This window comes from Trematomus bernacchii, unplaced genomic scaffold, assembly GCF_902827165.1.
Source record: "Trematomus bernacchii unplaced genomic scaffold, fTreBer1.1, whole genome shotgun sequence".
In the NCBI taxonomy this organism is placed as follows: Eukaryota; Metazoa; Chordata; class Actinopteri; order Perciformes; family Nototheniidae; genus Trematomus; species Trematomus bernacchii.
The window spans coordinates 472010-491223 of NW_022987669.1; the positions used below are offsets into that span (position 1 = coordinate 472010).

General features: G+C 40.5%; 1 protein-coding gene across 1 annotated transcript in view; it reads left to right on the plus strand.

Moving 5' to 3' along the window:
- lrrc6 (leucine rich repeat containing 6) overlaps positions 1–19214 on the plus strand; it is a 54910-nt gene that overhangs the window by 12397 nt on the left and 23299 nt on the right. The window contains exons 7-9 of the mRNA XM_034135990.1: positions 9666–9743; positions 13867–13932; positions 15450–15519. Of these exons, the coding sequence (XP_033991881.1) occupies positions 9666–9743; positions 13867–13932; positions 15450–15519 (214 nt within the window). The remainder of the gene's footprint in view (positions 1–9665; positions 9744–13866; positions 13933–15449; positions 15520–19214) is intronic.

A 19214-nucleotide genomic window follows, 5' to 3' on the forward strand; every position in this document is an offset into this window, starting at 1 on the left:
AAACCTCCAGAGGTCACACAAGAAGGTCGAAGCCGAGATGGCTGCCTTGAGAAAGGCAAACCAGGAACTCAAACAACTGAAAGAACCCTGTGTTGAGGAGCAAGGTGTAGAGATGGCTGCTTTGCGTGAGACAAATCAGGAACTCCAACAACAGAAGCAGCGTTGTGTGGAGGAGAAGGATAAAGAGATAGCTGCCTTGCTGAAGGAAAACAAAACACTGAAACAAGAGAAGGAGCGTTGTGTTGAGGAGAAAGATGCAAAGACGGCCGCCTTGCAAAAGACTAACCAAGAACTCAAACAACAAAAGGATCATTGTGTTGAGGACAAAGCTGTAAAGATAGCTGATTTGCGTGAGAGAAACCAGGAACTCCAACAACTGAAGGAGCGTTGTGTTAAGGAGGAGGCAAAGATGGCCGCCTTGCAAACAACAAACCAGGAACTCAAACAACAGAAGCAGCGTTGCGTTGAGGAGAAAGATGCAGAGATAGCTGCTTTGCTGAAGGAAAACCAAACACTGAAGCAAGAGAAGGAGCGTTGTGTTGAGGAGAAGGTGGACAAGAAGGAGGATGTGGAGGTGAAAGTGGAAGTGGAACCAGAAGTGAGGCATGATGTTAAAATGAATGCCCTGGAAATTGAGCAGAAAGTATTGCGCTTGAACAATGAGGACCTGAACATGAAATATGGGAAGCTCCTCAAGTTGCATGAGAAGGACAAAGTAGAGATGGCCGCCTTGGAAAAGGCAAACCAGGAATTCGAACAACAAAAGGCACGTTGTGTTGAGGAAAAGGTTGCAGAGATGGCCGCCTTGCTGAAGGAAAACCAAACACTGAAACAAGAGAAGGAACGTTGTGTGGTGGAGGAGGCGAAGGTGGACAAGAAAGAGGTTGTGGAGGTGAAAGTGGAACCAGAAGTGAGGCACAATGTGAAAATGAATGCCCTGGAAATTGAGCAGAAAGTCTTGCACGGAAACAATGAGGAACTGAACATGAAATATGGAAAGCTCCTCAAGATGCACGAGAAGGACAAAGCAGTGATGGCCACCTTGAGAAAGGCAAACCAGGATCTCAAACAACTGAAAGAACCCTGTGTTGAGGAGAAAGATGCAGAGATGGCTGCCTTGCAAAAGACAAACCAGGAACTCAAACAAGAGAAGTTGCGTTGTCTTGAGGTGAAACATTTTGAGATAGTCGTTTTGCATGAGAGAAACCACAAACTGGAACAACAGAAGGAACGTTGTGTGGAGGAGAAGGATGCAGAGATAGTCGCTTTGCATGAGAGAAACCACGAACTGGAACAACAGAAGGAACGTTGTGTGGAGGAGAAGGATGCAGAGATAGTCGCTTTGCATGAGAGAAACCACGAACTGGAACAACAGAAGGAACGTTGTGTGGAGGAGAAGGATGGAGAGATAGTCGCTTTGCATGAGAGAAACCACGAACTGGAACAACAGAAGGAACGTTGTGTGGAGGAGAAGGATGCAGAGATAGTTGCTTTGCATGATAGAAACCACAAACTGGAACAACAGAAGGAACGTTGTGTGGAGGAGAAGGATGCAGAGATAGTTGCTTTGCATGAGAGAAACCACGAACTGGAACAACAGAAGGAACGTTGTGTGGAGGAGAAGGATGCAGAGATAGTCGCTTTGCATGAGAGAAACCACGAACTGGAACAACAGAAGGAACGTTGTGTGGAGGAGAAGGATGCAGAGATAGTTGCTTTGCATGATAGAAACCACAAACTGGAACAACAGAAGGAACGTTGTGTGGAGGAGAAGGATGCAGAGATAGTTGCTTTGCATGAGAGAAACCACGAACTGGAACAACAGAAGGAACGTTGTGTGGAGGAGAAGGATGCAGAGATAGTCGCTTTGCATGAGAGAAACCACGAACTGGAACAACAGAAGGAACGTTGTGTTGAGGAAAAAGATGCAGAGATAGCCGCCTTGCTGAAGAAACAGCTGAAAAAACCACCAAAGGCACTCTGCGTGGTGAATGAGGAGCTTGTGGAGGTAAAGGTGGAGTTGGAGGTGGAACAGGAAGTGAGGGTGGATCCACCTGAGCAAACCAATGAGCCGATCCCAACAACGCAGAGGAGGACAACACCACGGTGGAGAAGATTCATCAATTCCTTTTCTTGTATCCGCCCAAACATCAACGATGACTAAAAAGGAAAACATAAGACTCAAAGGCTGCCCTGACATCGGCTTTAAAAACTTTAAAAAACAAACTCACAACATCAAAAATTAGTAAGACATTAAAACATTTCAAGTACAGTCTAAAGCTCAAAGTGAGTGAGCAACAACATATACTCACAGCCAGTCAGGATATATATTTAAACACTTAACAGTTATTAGATCTGGTTAGACATCAACAAAGGTTCCAGAAGAGACTCACAGTGATGTGCAGTTTTAGCCACTAGGGGCAAAAAAACAACCTTAATTTTAAAATAAATAAACTATTCCTTTGCTTCTAGCACCCCTAAATAAGAGGAACATTTAGTCATTACAAGTTATCAGGTTTATGTTATATCGTCATGTTTGGTTTATAGTGTTCATTTCATATTTAAGTTATATTTTTCATATTTACTTAATAGTTCATTTTTATATTTATGTTATATTTATCATGTTTAGTTAATAGTCAATTTTTATATGTATCTTATATTTTTCATATTTACTTAATAGTACATTTCTATATTTATGTTTAGTCCATTGTTTTCTTGTTAAGTTAAAGTCTTGTCAATCAATACAAAAATAATAATGATAATGATAACAATACTGACACGTTTGATTTATTTCACGTTTGTTTCTCCTGTCTAAGTTTAGCTTCTTGCTTTTAATTTCAAGTCACCAGAGATTTAGTCTGAGAATTCAACTAATAATAACAATCAATACAAAGACATTCAAATTCAAAATAACACTAGAATTCTTTCTCGTTTGTTCCTCCTGTTTTTGTCTAGTTACCTTTGTATTGAGTGACTTTAGCTCACCTGGCTCTGCCCTGATCAATACACTGACTGAAAGCTACTTCAGTACTTACTTTATTACCTTGTTTACAAAGTTTGCATTCAACAATTATCATAATAAATATAAACAAATTAAAAAACAACACTATGTATTTGATTTCTTTCAAGTTTGTTTTAGTCAACTATTTGATTTTAAATAAACAGCACCAGCAAAAGTAGATTTTTTTTACATTTCTGCTGATGTCCAGGTGTACAGTATATCAGTATGTAGTGTCTCTACTTTAAAGAGTACTCTCCTGCTGATGTTCAGGTGTATATCAGTATGTAGTGTCTGTACTTTAAAGAGTCCTCTCCTGCTGATGTTCAGGTGTATTTCAGTATGTAGTGTCTCTACTTTAAAGAGTCCTCTCCTGCTGATGTTCAGGTGTATATCAGTATGTAGTGTCTCTACTTTAAAGAGTCCTCTCCTGCTGATGTTCAGGTGTATATCAGTATGTAGTGTCTCTACTTTAAAGAGTCCTCTCCTGCTGATGTTCAGGTGTATATCAGTATGTAGTGTCTCTACTTTAAAGAGTCCTCTCCTGCTGATGTTCAGGTGTATATCAGTATGTAGTGTCTCTACTTTAAAGAGTCCTCTCCTGCTGATGTTCAGGTGTATATCAGTATGTAGTGTCTCTACTTTAAAGAGTCCTCTCCTGCTGATGTTCAGGTGTATATCAGTATGTAGTGTCTCTACTTTAAAGAGTCCTCTCCTGCTGATGTTCAGGTGTATATCAGTATGTAGTGTCTCTACTTTAAAGAGTCCTCTCCTGCTGATGTTCAGGTGTATTTCAGTATGTAGTGTCTCTACTTTAAAGAGTCCTCTCCTGCTGATGTGCAGGTGTATATCAGGATGTAGTGTCTCTACTTTAAAGAGTCCTCTCCTGCTGATGTTCAGGTGTATATCAGTATGTAGTGTCTCTACTTTAAAGAGTCCTCTCCTGCTGATGTTCAGGTGTATATCAGTATGTAGTGTCTCTACTTTAAAGAGTCCTCTCCTGCTGATGTTCAGGTGTATATCAGTATGTAGTGTCTCTACTTTAAAGAGTCCTCTCCTGCTGATGTTCAGGTGTATATCAGTATGTAGTGTCTCTACTTTAAAGAGTCCTCTCCTGCTGATGTTCAGGTGTATATCACTATGTAGTGTCTCTACTTTAAAGAGTCCTCTCCTGCTGATGTTCAGGTGTATATCAGTATGTAGTGTCTCTACTTTAAAGAGTCCTCTCCTGCTGATGTTCAGGTGTATATCAGTATGTAGTGTCTCTGCTTTAAAGAGTCCTCTCCTGCTGATGTTCAGGTGTATATCAGTATGTAGTGTCTCTACTTTAAAGAGTCCTCTCCTGCTGATGTTCAGGTGTATATCAGTATGTAGCATCTCTACTTTAAAGAGTCCTCTCCTGCTGATGTTCAGGTGTATATCAGTATGTAGTGTCTCTACTTTAAAGAGTCCTCTCCTGCTGATGTTCAGGTGTATATCAGTATGTAGTGTCTCTACTTTAAAGAGTCCTCTCCTGCTGATGTTCAGGTGTATATCAGTATGTAGTGTCTCTATGCAACCCAGTGATAGTCTTCCCAATTCATATTCCAGAGAATATTCCCAGGCTATCCAAGCGTAAAATCAAGGTGATGTGGCGTTGCCGTTTTTATCGTCTCCCTGTCAGACTGCGCTGACGTGATGCGTGCAGTCACTGGATTGTCAGGAAAGATGAATTTCCTTTGATAAGGTCAGCCGGGAGATGCAGTTTTGTTTAATGCAGAGGTGGGAAGTATTGGAGTGCAAATACTTTGTTACTGTACTTAAGTACATTTTTCTGATATCAGTACTTTACTCCACTACTTATTTTTCTGACCACTTTTTACTTTGACTTCTTACATTTTGAACTCAAATACCTGTACTTTCTACTTCTTACATGTTGAACACAAATACCTATACTCAGTGGCGGCGCCAGGGTATGGCTGGGGTAGGCTACAGCCATACCAAGAAATGGCTTAGCCCCACCTTAGCCCCACCATGAAAAGTGATGCAAATTCAATTAAATAATAAGCGAAATGCTAAATGTTGAGAACACGGATTGCGAAAATATACGGGTCGTGTCCACAGCACACAAACTGATCCTGCTGTAACAACAAGTGCACGTTACTGATGCAATATGGTTGAGACCATTCGGGCCTATGCTATAAGAGGGGTGCAAGGAATAGTCTAAGTAGTGGGGGAGTTTTATACACTAAAGGTGTGGAAATTCTCTGGCGTTATAATATCAGCGCGGCCGCGGTCAGATCAAAATGCCTCCGAATGCAATTTGAATAGACCTACAGCCAATCAGAGCAACGAAACGTTGGATCTGCGTTATGCCTTATTGATTGAGATCAATCGAAACCGCCATTCAGTATCCCCATTGGATCTTCAACGTGTACTATCATACGTCACGTTCACAGTGATCCCTTTTTATTTACTTCAAGACAAATGTGCCGTTTTATTTCATACAGTTCCATTTTGATTGAGACAGGGAAATAATCTAAACCTCACGCGTGGCGTTTCACTGTCAAGGGGGGCGATATAGCGTGTATGTAATTACATTGCAAATACTGATTTGAGCCCCACCACAGTATGGGTTAGCCCTACCATAGATTACCCAACAAAAATGCTCTGGCGCCGCCACTGCCTATACTTTCTACTTCTTACATGTTGAACACAAATACCTGTACTTTCTACTTCTTACATTTTGAACTCAAATACCTATACTTTCTACTTCTTACATGTTGAACACAAATACCTGAACTTTCTACTTCTTACATGTTGAACACAAATACCTGTACTTTCTACTTCTTACATGTTGAACACAAATACCTGTACTTTCTACTTCTTACATGTTGAACACAAATACCTGTACTTTCTACTTCTTACATGTTGAACACAAATACCTGTACTTTCTACTTCTTACATGTTGAACACAAATACATGTACTTTCTACTTCTTACATGTTGAACCCAAATACCTGTACTTTCTACTTCTTACATGTTGAACCCAAATACCTGTACTTTCTACTTCTCACATTTCCCAAACAGGCTGGTTCCTTTAGTTTGAATGTGTGTTTGGTGGCGTGATCATTATTATTTAGAGTCATTGCGTGCCTATTGATTTGAACACGATCCGTGTATCCATCATTTCCTGGTCTTCTCTAAAGAAGAGGGACCAATGAAAACGTTGTCATGTTGCCGTTGTTCAGCATGGAAACATTCATTAGCTAACAATGACATTATTGTTCTATTAATATAAAGGGAGGTCAGGTACTCTTTAAAACAGCTGCTAGTTATGGGTACTTTTTACTGAAGTACATTTCAAAGCCCATACTTCTTTACTTTTACTTGAGTAAAGAAGTTTAGTCAGTACTTCTACTTTCACCAGAGTATTTGAGTGAGTATCTGTACTTCTACTTGAGTAAAGGATGTGTGTACTTTTGCCCTCTGGAGCAGCAGACCTGCATAACTGAAACACAGCAGAGGCTTCGAGGTGGAGGAAACTGACAGCTGATAAATGTGTGCCGTTCTTTTACCTGCAGCTATGAGACACCTAAAGTGACATGGTATTAAAACGTGATTGATAGCACTGAATAATGCTAAGCTATTCCATTGGATTTTAGATAACCTAAAGTCATTGTTGAGAAAATACCTTCAATCCTAATATAACATGCTGCTGCAGTCTTACTCTAATCTCATCATTATGTGGGTAAAAAGAGCCTGTTAAATATCATATGATGGAGGATATGGCTCAGTGGCAAAAAACAGCCATTTTTGAAGAGATGAATTCATCTGGAGGGCTGGAGAGCTTCACATATTTAGACGTACCCATTTGTGATTTGCAAACCTAGAGTTTTGGACGTGGTGACGTGAAGTCATGTGACCGTGCTGTAGTTCCTTTATAGCCCAACATTAGCCACCTTTAGCTTAGCGGTGGTGACTTGAAGTCATGTGACCGTGCTGTAGTTCCTTTATAGCCCAACATTAGCCACCTTTAGCTTAGCGGTGGTGACTTGAAGTCATGTGACCGTGCTGTAGTTCCTTTATAGCCCAACATTAGCCACCTTTAGCTTAGCGGTGGTGACGTGAAGTCATGTGACCGTGCTGTAGTTCCTTTATAGCCCAACATTAGCCACCTTTAGCTTAGCGGTGGTGACGTGAAGTCATGTGACCGTGCTGTAGTTCCTTTATAGCCCAACATTAGCCACCTTTAGCTTAGCGGTGGTGACTTGAAGTCATGTGACCGTGCTGTAGTTCCTTTATAGCCCAACATTAGCCACCTTTAGCTTAGCGGTGGTGACGTGAAGTCATGTGACCGTGCTGTAGTTCCTTTATAGCCCAAAATTAGCCGCCTTTAGCTTAGCAGTGGTGACTTGAAGTCATGTGACCGTGCTGTAGTTCCTTTATAGCCCAACATTAGCCACCTTTAGCTTAGCGGTGGTGACGTGAAGTCATGTGACCGTGCTGTAGTTCCTTTATAGCCCAAAATTAGCCGCCTTTAGCTTAGCGGTGGAGACGTGGAGTCATGTGACCGTGCTGTAGTTCCTTTATAGCCCAACATTATCCACCTTTAGCTTAGCGGTGGTGACGTGAAGTCATGTGACCGTGCTGTAGTTCCTTTATAGCCCAACATTAGCCTCCTTTAGCTTAGCGGTGGTGACTTGAAGTCATGTGACCGTGCTGTAGTTCCTTTAAAGCCCAACATTTGCCGCCAGTAATACGAAATCACATGAAAATATCCCATTGCTTTTTGTAGAGGGAACCAGGGAGATTCTAACATGCGAGCAGAGGCTTTGCAGAAAGTCCTCTGTTCAGCAATAGTAGTTTTGTAGATAAACTCGGTGCAGATTTAGACCTCAGAGTCGTACATGGCTAACTGAAAGCTGTCTGAACGGATCGTCCTCAGCTCTGGACTCCACTAAAGCTGTCACTGCTGATGTCTCCATGACTCAGCTGTTTGATAGACGCCCTGTCACTCCCTCTTTGGAGAAAATAAAAAGTTAAAGAAGAAGATTTTATGGAGCAGAGACACACACTGTGACCTTGATAAGACATCAGTGTACAGCTTAGGAAGAGATGGAGGGAAAAGCTCCTGGGAGGCACAGATGATCCTTATGGTGTGGTCTTTTGAAGTGGATACTTGCCCTCTGGCTCACACACACACACACACACACACACACACACACACACACACACACACACACACACACACACACACACACACACACACACACACACACACACACACACACACACACACACTGAAAGTCTTCACATTTCACACATTGAAACCACAAATAACCACCAATTATCTGCCTCACTCGTTCACCATGGTGTTACCTTATTACATGTACAGCACTTTGGCTCGACCAAAAATCGCTTTTAAATGTGCTTTATAAATAAAACTTGATTTGATTTGATTTGATTTGATTACCTACCAATAAACTCCATAAAAGACCATCTTATTCTAAGAATCTTCATTTCTGTATAACGGAAAGTTTCCTCACAATTTCATTATTATTTAATGGTTTGTTTCAGTACATTTCCACCAAACTCTTCCCACACACTGTCACATTCTGTCTGTGATGCACGGTGCTAAACGCCTCGACCCCCAAACTCATTCATCCGCCGTTCAGTGGGCCTAATAGAGGGACATATGTGAAGTGGCATTCCATGCATGTGGCTAATGGAGTGGCTTTATAGCAGACGGTGAAGAGAACGCATTTAATCATTTGTCTGTAGAGCTGCTGGTCTGCAGGAGGATGCTCTGAGTGGCTTCACTTTTAAAATACTCCAACTCTGAGTGATGTAGTTCCACCTGGAGGAGTTTCATAATATATATTTCAGTTGGCTTGAAAACTGAAGTCTTTCCTCTAATGCTGAAAAGAGGACTTTCTGCAAAGCCTCTGTTTTCTGGTGGATAGAGAGAATCAGGGATGGTGTATATTTGAAGGTAGCATCCCCCTGGTTCCCTCCACAAAAAGCCAATGGGATTATTCCGTTAGGCTATAAAGGAACTACAGCACGGTCACATGACTTCACGTCACCACCGCTAAGCTAAAGGTGGCTAATGTTAGGCTATAAAGGAACTACAGCACGGTCACATGACTTCACGTCACCACCGCTAAGCTAATGGAGGCTAATGTTGGGCTATAAAGGAACTACAGCACGGTCACATGACTTCACGTCACCACCGCTAAGCTAAAGGTGGCTAATGTTGGGCTATAAAGGAACTACAGCAAAGGTCACATGACTTCACGTCACCACCGCTAAGCTAAAGGTGGCTAATGTTGGGCTATAAAGGAACTACAGCACGGTCACATGACTTCACGTCACCACCGCTAAGCTAAAGGAGGCTAATGTTGGGCTATATGTGTGTGTGTGTGTCTGTGTCCTACAGCACAATCCTTTATTGCATATGATATGTTGCGTCTCTCATTATGGACGCTCATCGCTCATCTACGAAAGATGGCTCTCTCCTTCACCCCAAAGACCTCATAACTCTCACACACACACACACACACACACACACACACACACACACACACACACACACACACACACACACACACACACACACACACACACACACACACACACACACACACACACACACAGTAACATCATGCTTTGCTGTTTCCCTGCAGGGGGAAAGAGAAGAAGCCGAAGCCCCCGAGGACGTTGATCACCGCTGAAGGACGAGTGATGAACGTCAACGAGCCCAAGTAAACCTTTTCTATCAACATTTGAAGTAGTTAACGATCTCAATGACTTTATTTTGGACTCAATTATAAAGCCACATCACTCTGTAATCATTACTTATTTGCAACAAAACCAAAAACATCAATTATGTTACTTTAATGCATTCGTGATAATCATCTCATGATATAAGACATTACAGTTTTCCTGGTTAAACTTGCATATACTTTGACTTGTAACCGAGTATATAACCAGTGTGTTAGAGAAGCATTAACAACACTAGTAAGATCTCATGTCAGTAGTTTTCACGTAGCAGTGTTGCAGCTGATTGACTGTGTAGAACATGGACCGATCCACTCAGTTAAAGCAGCAAACGCAGCAGAACACATTCAATCAACCGCCTCAATTTTGTTTCCCAAAGAATAAGAAAGGAAACGGCTCCAATCCAGAACGGTTTCCTCTCGCAGTTCTTCAAAACTGTCATGTGTTTTCTTTGAAAGACTCGATTACCTTTTCCATCTGACAGCGAGGCGGGGGAAAACACCAGGTGCTGTGTGATTGCTTTATAGGCGGCCTTGGTTTTTTTGATTGGTTTGCTGTATTTGGGAGTGTTTGTGGGTGTAGGTGTGGAGGGGGGGGTCCTGATAGCTTGGGGCCATCCCAGAATCCCCTCCATCATCCAGGGGTCAAGGCCTTAAACCCAGTCTGATTTAAATCTGAGCCGCAGACACACTGAGGTCAGGAATATATTCAAAGACCCAGTTCCAAACCGCCCCCCCTACACACTACCTCTCCGTTTGCATGTTCTCCAGAGAGGGTACAAGTACACACATCCTTTACTCAAGTAGAAGTACAGATACTCGTGTTTAAAAATACTCTGGTAAAAGTAGAAGTACTGACTAAACTTCTTTACTCAAGTAAAAGTAAAGAGGGCTTTGAAATGTACTTCAGTAAAAAGTACCCATAACTAGCAGCTGTTTTAAAGAGTACCTGACCTCCCTTTATATTAATAGAACAATAATGTCATTGTTAGCTAATGAATGTTTCCATGCTGAACAACGGCAACATGACAACGTTTTCATTGGTCCCTCTTCTTTAGAGAAGACCAGGAAATGATGGATACACGGATCGTGTTCAAATCAATAGGCACGCAATGACTCTAAATAATAATGATCACGCCACCAAACACACATTCAAACTAAAGGAACCAGCCTGTTTGGGAAATGTGAGAAGTAGAAAGTACAGGTATTTGTGTTCAACATGTAAGAAGTAGAAAGTACAGGTATTTGGGTTCAACATGTAAGAAGTAGAAAGTACAGGTATTTGTATTCAACATGTAAGAAGTAGAAAGTACAGGTATTTGTGTTCAACATGTAAGAAGTAGAAAGTACAGGTATTTGTGTTCAACATGTAAGAAGTAGAAAGTACAGGTATTTGTGTTCCAGAAAAATAAGTAGTGGAGTAAAGTACTGATACCAGAAAAATGTACTTAAGTACAGTAACGAAGTATTTGTACTCAACTACTTCCCACACATTAAGGTCTGTTCCAAACCAACGAGTGATGAGGGGGAGTGGGTTATCAAGCCCTAGTTCAAAGGTGTTATCATCATATGCTCAGCAGCTACAGGGTAGAAATGGCAATGAAATTCTTCTGACCTGAGCTCCTCCAACAATGCAACATATATAATAAAATACAAAATAAAAAGTAGTGCAAAAAGTCTATATACATGTCAATAGAATATGATATGTACAAGAACAGAATATGAAATAAAATAATGTACATTAAGACATATCGTCATAGAGATGTAAACAACTTCATGGTAACCTCATATTGTCTTGACTTAGGACCTGTGTTCTAGAGAAAGGTAAATGTGTGCTTTTTATTATAATGATGTGTATATTTACTGACTGTTGCAAAAACTAAGAAACTTATAAACATCAGGTTTACAAAAGGTAAAAAGAGTTCTATTTTATTTGTATTTTTTTTCCAAGAGATGCTGATTTGAAACCGTTGTTACCTGGATTCAAATAACATGCATATAGACTCTCCTTGCACTATTTATATTCTAGTTTATTTTTGTTTACTTCCACTATTTGATCTGTTTTATTGTGTTGCAATGTTGGAGGAGCCTGTGACCTCAGATGTTCATTGTCATAACTACACTATATGTACACATGACAATAAAAGCCTTAAAACTTGAAACTAAAACTTTTGAAAACCTAAAATTACGGCATTTCCTGTTTCTGCCGGAGAGAAGGGAGTTTGTTCCAAAGCTTGCCGCTATTGTATATGTACAGGGTGTATGGAATACATATTTATTACCGGGACACATAAATGAATGAATAATGATTGCCACAATTATAACAGGAGAATAAAATGGTGTTTAGGCCCCAGTAGGATAATCATTCAGGAGGGGGAAGAACCGCTCCGATGAAACCCCCGGGGTCTAAACACTGGTGGTGGTGATAAGTAGGTGGGAACGGACTGCAGGGAGAAGGTTTAGCTTGGTCCTGTAGGAGACGGGAGGCGAAAGGGGTGGAGGAGGGTTGCGTTTTGTCACCTGAAATGACAGCTGGCAGAGGGAAGAGCAGATATAAAGGGATTAGCGGGAGCTATGATCGGCTTGTGAGAATGGAGAGAGGAGTGATTGGTTAGCTGGGGAGTGACGCCCCCGATCACTTAATGAGTGTAATGTAATGTAATGTGGTGACGTGTAATCTGAATGAAGAGCTTGGTCTTCCTGATTGAACTTGCGCTGAGCTTCATTTAGCTGCAAGTGTGACTACAGACGGAGGGGGAGTGGGGAGGATGTGGTTTGGAATTGGGCCTACAGTATATATCAGGTGTGTCAAACTCAATTTCCCCTAAAACCCTAAAAATGACGAATTAACTTTGCATTCAACTTCATAGATCTAGAAATGATACTTCCATGTTGGCCGACTTCTGGTCTGTGATGCAAGGTCATCAGTTCTTCTTCAGATAACACCGTGTGTGCCAAACACACTGAGAACTGAGAACCTAGATCGAAAGTTAGAATTCTGTTTAGTTTTGTTTGTATTTCTTCCTGAACATTTCGGAATTCGGAGAAAACAAATCTGAATTCTGACTTTTTGCTCAAAACGAAAAAATAATAACTTTTGGTCAGATAAAAAAAAAAATCACAAGTCCTCTTCTCTATGCAAGAAACACCATTTATTGAAAAATGTTGTGGTTCATTAAAGTTATTCCAGTTCACCAACTTTCTTCATCACAGACTATAGTACAATGTAATGTTAGAGCTTTTGCTTTTAAGTCCTAACATATTATAAAAACGATACTTCCATGTTGGCCGACTTCTGTTCTGTGATGCAAGGTCATCAGTTCTTCTTCAGATAACACCGTGTGTGCCAAACACACTGAGAACCTAGATTGATTTGTGAAGCCCTTGAGTTTGACATGTGCTTCATATGATGCATCACTTTGCAGCAGAAGGTACAATAAGAGTCAGAACATCATGTCTGTGATGTTGATACTTCTTACCATGAATGCCTTGTGAAGTCTCCTTCTGCAGATTGATGCTACTGGGCAACAATATCTCTTAAAGGAAAGCCATTCTCTGAACTGAAGCTGCAGGTTTTTTATCTGTATGGATGTTTAGTTTGAACTTCCATCTCGTTTTGTATTTATATGTTGGGCAGAAATGCAAGTACAGAAGAAGACTGGGGACACATTAATTTTGAATTCCGAAGTAAATTATTTTCCCGAATTCTGAAAAAAAGCCAGAATTCTGAAAAAGATATAGTTTTTTCTGAGAATGTTCGAATTCAGAGAAAAAAATAGGTCAGAAAATAAAAAAATATATTTTCAAATTTCTTCCTGAAAATGTCAGAATTCAGACTTTTTGCTCAAAACAAAAAAAAGGGCTTGTGAAATATAATGTTAGAGCTTTTGTTTTTAAGTCCTAAAATATTGTGTATGAGTGATAGCCCAAGTCTTTGAGATCAGTGTCATTAAGCCAGGAACGGACACGTGTCATTAAGATGTGAAGTTTAGATGCTAACGATGCTAACGTGTTTTAGCCAGGTTGGTAGTTGAGTTGTGTTAAACTCAAAGACTGTATATACATAAAGGAATAAACTATATTTATATTTCTTTCTGTGCGTTCACAGGCTGGACTTCTCTCTAACTGAAGATGAAGTAAACAACACGATTATCTTAAACCTGGAGGTGTACAGGTACGATGAGCCCACACTGGATATTAATCAGCATGGTTTGATGGTTAATCCCCCGATAGATTATACTATATTAATGTCTATCAATATTTTGATTAATATCTTAAAATTCAAGCCTCTTTGTAGATAAAGTCCAACACATTTTGGGGGTTATTTAGCTGTTTTTATGTCTCAAATCCATATTTTCTTCATATTATTCCCATATTTGCAATTAAGAAAAAAAAACTAATATTTTCCCGATTTCTGAAAAAAAGTCGGAATCTTTTGAAGAAAAGTCGGAATCTTTTGAAGAAAAGTCGGAATGAAAAAGAAAGAATTAAAAAATGTTCCTGATAATTTCAAAATTCTGAAGAAACAATATATATTTTCCTGAAACCAATTTCGAATACTGCAAATAAAGTCGGAACATATTCCTTAGCTGTGTGTGTTTCCTTTCGGTGGGTTAACTCACACTTTTTACCTTAAATCAAAAAGGATCTAAATTAAATATCTCTTCACAACCGTCATTACTTAAAGAATTTAAAGTCCTGACAGAGTTCAAACGACTCAACTTCATGACTTAAGTAGATTACAGGTGTGTACATCTGATTCATGTAAAGCACTACTAAAATAGGATAAGACGTACTTTATTAATCCCAATTTTGGAAGTTTTTGTCTGCACTGTCTCCTTTCCCACGGCATAGGTCTACGGCCTTGGGCATCACTGCTATATCTCTCTTAAGGAGGAGCAGCTTGGGTATCACTGCTATCTCTCTTAAGGAGGAGCAGCTTGGGCATCACTGCTATATCTCTCTTAAGGAGGAGCAGCTTGGGTATCACTGCTATCTCTCTTAAGGAGGAGCAGCTTGGGTATCACTGCTATCTCTCTTAAGGAGGAGCAGCTTGGGGCATTGTTGTTGCCAGTCTATGACAGAGCACAAGCCGCCATGAGGTAGTTTACTGTTCAGGGAGAGTAGGTTCCCTGGCGCACATTCTTTCCTATGGACGAGAGCTCTAGTTAGATTCAGGGTCCATATTTGTTTAGTCTCACTGATAAAGAATGTTGATTATTACACTCTGAACTAGTTAAAACCTGGAACTACAGAAGAGTTCTTCAGAATTGGTTTGGCAACCGCTGTGTCAACTCGTGACACAGCACATGTCTTGTCAATTCTCCGGCCGAAGCTCCAAATAAACCGTCAGTGTTTGCCATCAAAGCTCCAGCTCTCCTCGTGTCTCTCTGAGTCCTGTTTCCAATTGCTTCAGAGGTTTCCCCCACACAGATGACCGTGAAGATAAAAAAATCTAGAAACTGTCTGACAAATAAAAACACTGTTGAAGGCCAGTTTTCTTTGAACACAATATAAGCAGGATGTTATTTACATCAAGTGAGCATGGAATGGAATATTCAATTACATATAAATATAAAATGTACAGTGAGAATGTTTTAAGTCCAGTTCTCTTCCAGCCAGAGGTGATTTGTTATTTAGAGTTATGGCATATTATCATTAAACTCACCTCCACCTCCATTCCTCTCACAGACACATGGACTCCTCTCTGATCGACGTGGATATTCAGACAACGTACGCCAGAGTCAACGTCAAGGGAAAGGTACGCTGTATTTGTATTTATTTAAGATAAGATAAGATAGGACTTTATTTATCCTGAAGGAAATAGTTGTGCAAGTTACAAAAATACATCAAACACAGCAGCATAATAATAAAACTGTACACTAACAGAGCCGTAAAAAGAGCAATTACATATCTACAGGAAACAGACGGTCACATCATTAATGTAAATATGAATTTAATATATATAGTATTTAGTAGTGCAAAAACCATCGTGGTAGTTACGTAACTGCACGTTATTTATTGAACATTATTAATAATAATACTAATATGGTGTGGAAGTTCTCAGTTCCCTTTACTGAAGGGTGAAGAGTTATATAGTTATATATATATATTTAAGAAGAGACAATACCCATTAATGAACATGTTGCTCTTCATGTTAACGTGCACGATGCAGACCGGTTGCATGAAGAGAAAACAAACAAAAGCAGATAAATAAAGATAGAAACGCACGATTAACTTTATGGATGAGACACTTCATTTGATATTCATCCTCAACCCTGAACTTTCCAACAAACATAAAAGCATTCATTCAGGTTTTTTAACATCTCAAAGGGCAGAGACACACATCTTAAAGGGGACCTATTATGCTATATTGGAAAAATATATTGTAGGGCCATACCTATACAAAACATGTCTGTGAAGTGTTTTGCTTCAAACACCAAACAGATGCCCCGTTGTAGCCATGCCTCATACTGCTCAAACCCCTCTTTTGAAGCCCTGTTAGAGAAACGCGGATTTTGGGTCCTTAGCTTGAAAAAAAAAAAAAAAGGAGGCGGAGCTAATGCCTGATCAGAATTCTACCGGAGATAAAGTTAAATTCTGCTGTGATAAAACCCTGTTCTAAACCACATCAAGAATTATTTCTGAAACAGTATGGAGCTCAAATGATTTTTCTCTTGCGGGTTTATCACAAGGTGAGCTCCTTTTTTTATTTCCTGCTATTTAAACACATGGTCTCCAGTACAGGTTAGCTCTGAGTGTTAGCGAGGCTTGCTAATGTAAACAAAGACAAGATTACGTCCAAAACACGTCAGGCATTGTTTCTGATAGCAACTTTCTGTGGGTCCACCATCCGATATTACGTCATATCGGACGCAAATCTGTATCTGCTCGTTGTTCCCCTGTTTTTAAAAGATTTGGGTACGGAGGAAAAGAGAGAGGGTTTTATTTTCTGACGCTGCGTGAGTTCCCCGACACACCGGGGACACATGTTTATGTAGAAAAGACATCACAAAGTGCATTTTGCATGATAGGTCCCCTTTAAGGTTGAAGGTCAGATTGTTGCACAGTAACGTTTTCCTCCATAGAGATATTTACTCTCCGTTTTCTGCTGATTCATTTCCGTTGTACTTTAAACATTAATTTAGATCCTTCAACACAGAGTCGTATCATGTTGAAAGTTCCTCTTACTGTTGACATCCCAATATCAAAGTATTAAAGGGGCCCTATTCTCCTTTTTGTGGTTAGTTCCCTCTCCTGTAGTGTCTTCTATAGGTTTTAATGCATGTAAATGGTCCTTGCTCAAGGGCACTGCGACAATAGTTGGAAAGACAACTTCTTTTTGGGGATTTAAAACAAAGCCCTCTCCTTCACCTGCACAGATTTAAAGGTCACCTACTATGCAAAATCCACTTCTTCATGTCTCTTCTACATCAACATGTGTCCCCTCTTCTTCATGTCTCTTCTACATCAACATGTGTCCCCTCTTCTTCATGTGTCTTCTACATCAACATGTGTCCCCTCTTCTTCATGTCTCTTCTACATCAACATGTGTCCCCTCTTCTTCATGTCTCTTCTACATCAACATGTGTCCCCTCTTCTTCATGTCTCTTCTACATCAACATGTGTCCCCTCTTCTTCATGTCTCTTCTTCATCAACATGTGTCCCCTCTTCTTCATGTCTCTTCTACATCAACATGTGTCCCCTCTTCTTCATGTCTCTTCTACATCAACATGTGTCCCCTCTTCTTCATGTCTCTTCTACATCAACATGTGTCCCCTCTTCTTCATGTCTCTTCTACATCAACATGTGTCCCCTCTTCTTCATGTCTCTTCTACATCAACATGTGTCCCCTCTTCTTCATGTCTCTTCTACATCAACATGTGTCCCCTCTTCTTCATGTCTCTTCTTCATCAACATGTGTCCCCTCTTCTTCATGTCTCTTCTACATCAACATGTGTCCCCTCTTCTTCATGTCTCTTCTACATCAACATGTGTCCCCTCTTCTTCATGTCTCTTCTTCATCAACATGTGTCCCCTCTTCTTCATGTCTCTTCTACATCAACATGTGTCCCCTCTTCTCCATGTCTCTTCTACATCAACATGTGTCCCCTCTTCTTCATGTCTCTTCTTCATCAACATGTGTCCCCTCTTCTTCATGTCTCTTCTACATCAACATGTGTCTCCTCTTCTTCATGTCTCTTCTACATCAACATGTGTTCCCTCTTCTTCATGTCTCTTCTACATCAACATGTGTCCCCTCTTCTTCATGTCTCTTCTACATCAACATGTGTCCCCTCTTCTTCATGTCTCTTCTACATCAACATGTGTCCCCTCTTCTTCATGTCTCTTCTACATCAACATGTGTCCCCTCTTCTTCATGTCTCTTCTTCATCAACATGTGTCCCCTCTTCTCCATGTCTCTTCTACATCAACATGTGTCCCCTCTTCTTCATGTCTCTTCTACATCAACATGTGTCCCCTCTTCTTCATGTCTCTTCTTCATCAACATGTGTCCCCTCTTCTTCATGTCTCTTCTTCATCAACATGTGTCCCCTCTTCTTCATGTCTCTTCTTCATCAACATGTGTCCCCTCTTCTTCATGTCTCTTCTTCATCAACATGTGTCCCCTCTGTGGAAAGAGATTCTGAAAGTTTCAGGAACAAAGATTCTCTCTCTTTTTGATCCATTTTTATAAAAACCTGTCTGAAAATGAGCTGATCAGATTTTGGCCACTTTATGATGTCATAACGATGTTTTGTCTTGTGTAACCATTAGCCAATCAGCAACCAAAGGGGGGCGTGGGGAGTGGCTCCTTATTTTCATCTAAAGTAACAGACAGAGAATCAGCACTTTGGAAACAGGGCTGAAACAGAGGGGATTATGGGTAATGCTGCAATGATCTGTTTGGTGTTTCAGCCAATCAGAGACAGGCTCTGTATATATCTGAGACAGTATAATAGGAGACCTTTAAAGCAATGTAGTTTGATTGTATTTGTTTATAGTGTCGTGGACAGTCCCCATTGATCAACTGTCACAGAAAACAGTAAATGGAGCAGCTTTCGCCGACATTGCTCATTTCCAGCTGTTGTCAAGATGCTAATAGATGACACCTTTTTAAAATCACAACACATCAACAGCATTAGTTATAATGAAAGGATGAAAGACAAGTAGATACAGGCTCATGGAAAACATGGGTACTTTTTCAAGCTGTTCCCGTCAGCAGAACATAAGGAACGTGTGGAGGGTTTTAATCTCCTCCAAACCGACCACAGCGACCTTTCAGCCCGATTCAAAAGCTGTTTGGCCGCGCATACATCCAAGAAGTGTTCCCTGTTTGTTTCTGGTCCTGTTTCCTCTCAGCACATTATGAACCCACAGCCCCGCAGGTCTGAAGTCCTGAATGTCACGTCAAGCTGTTAGCGTATTTATGGATGCTTGTTTTATGCCAGGGG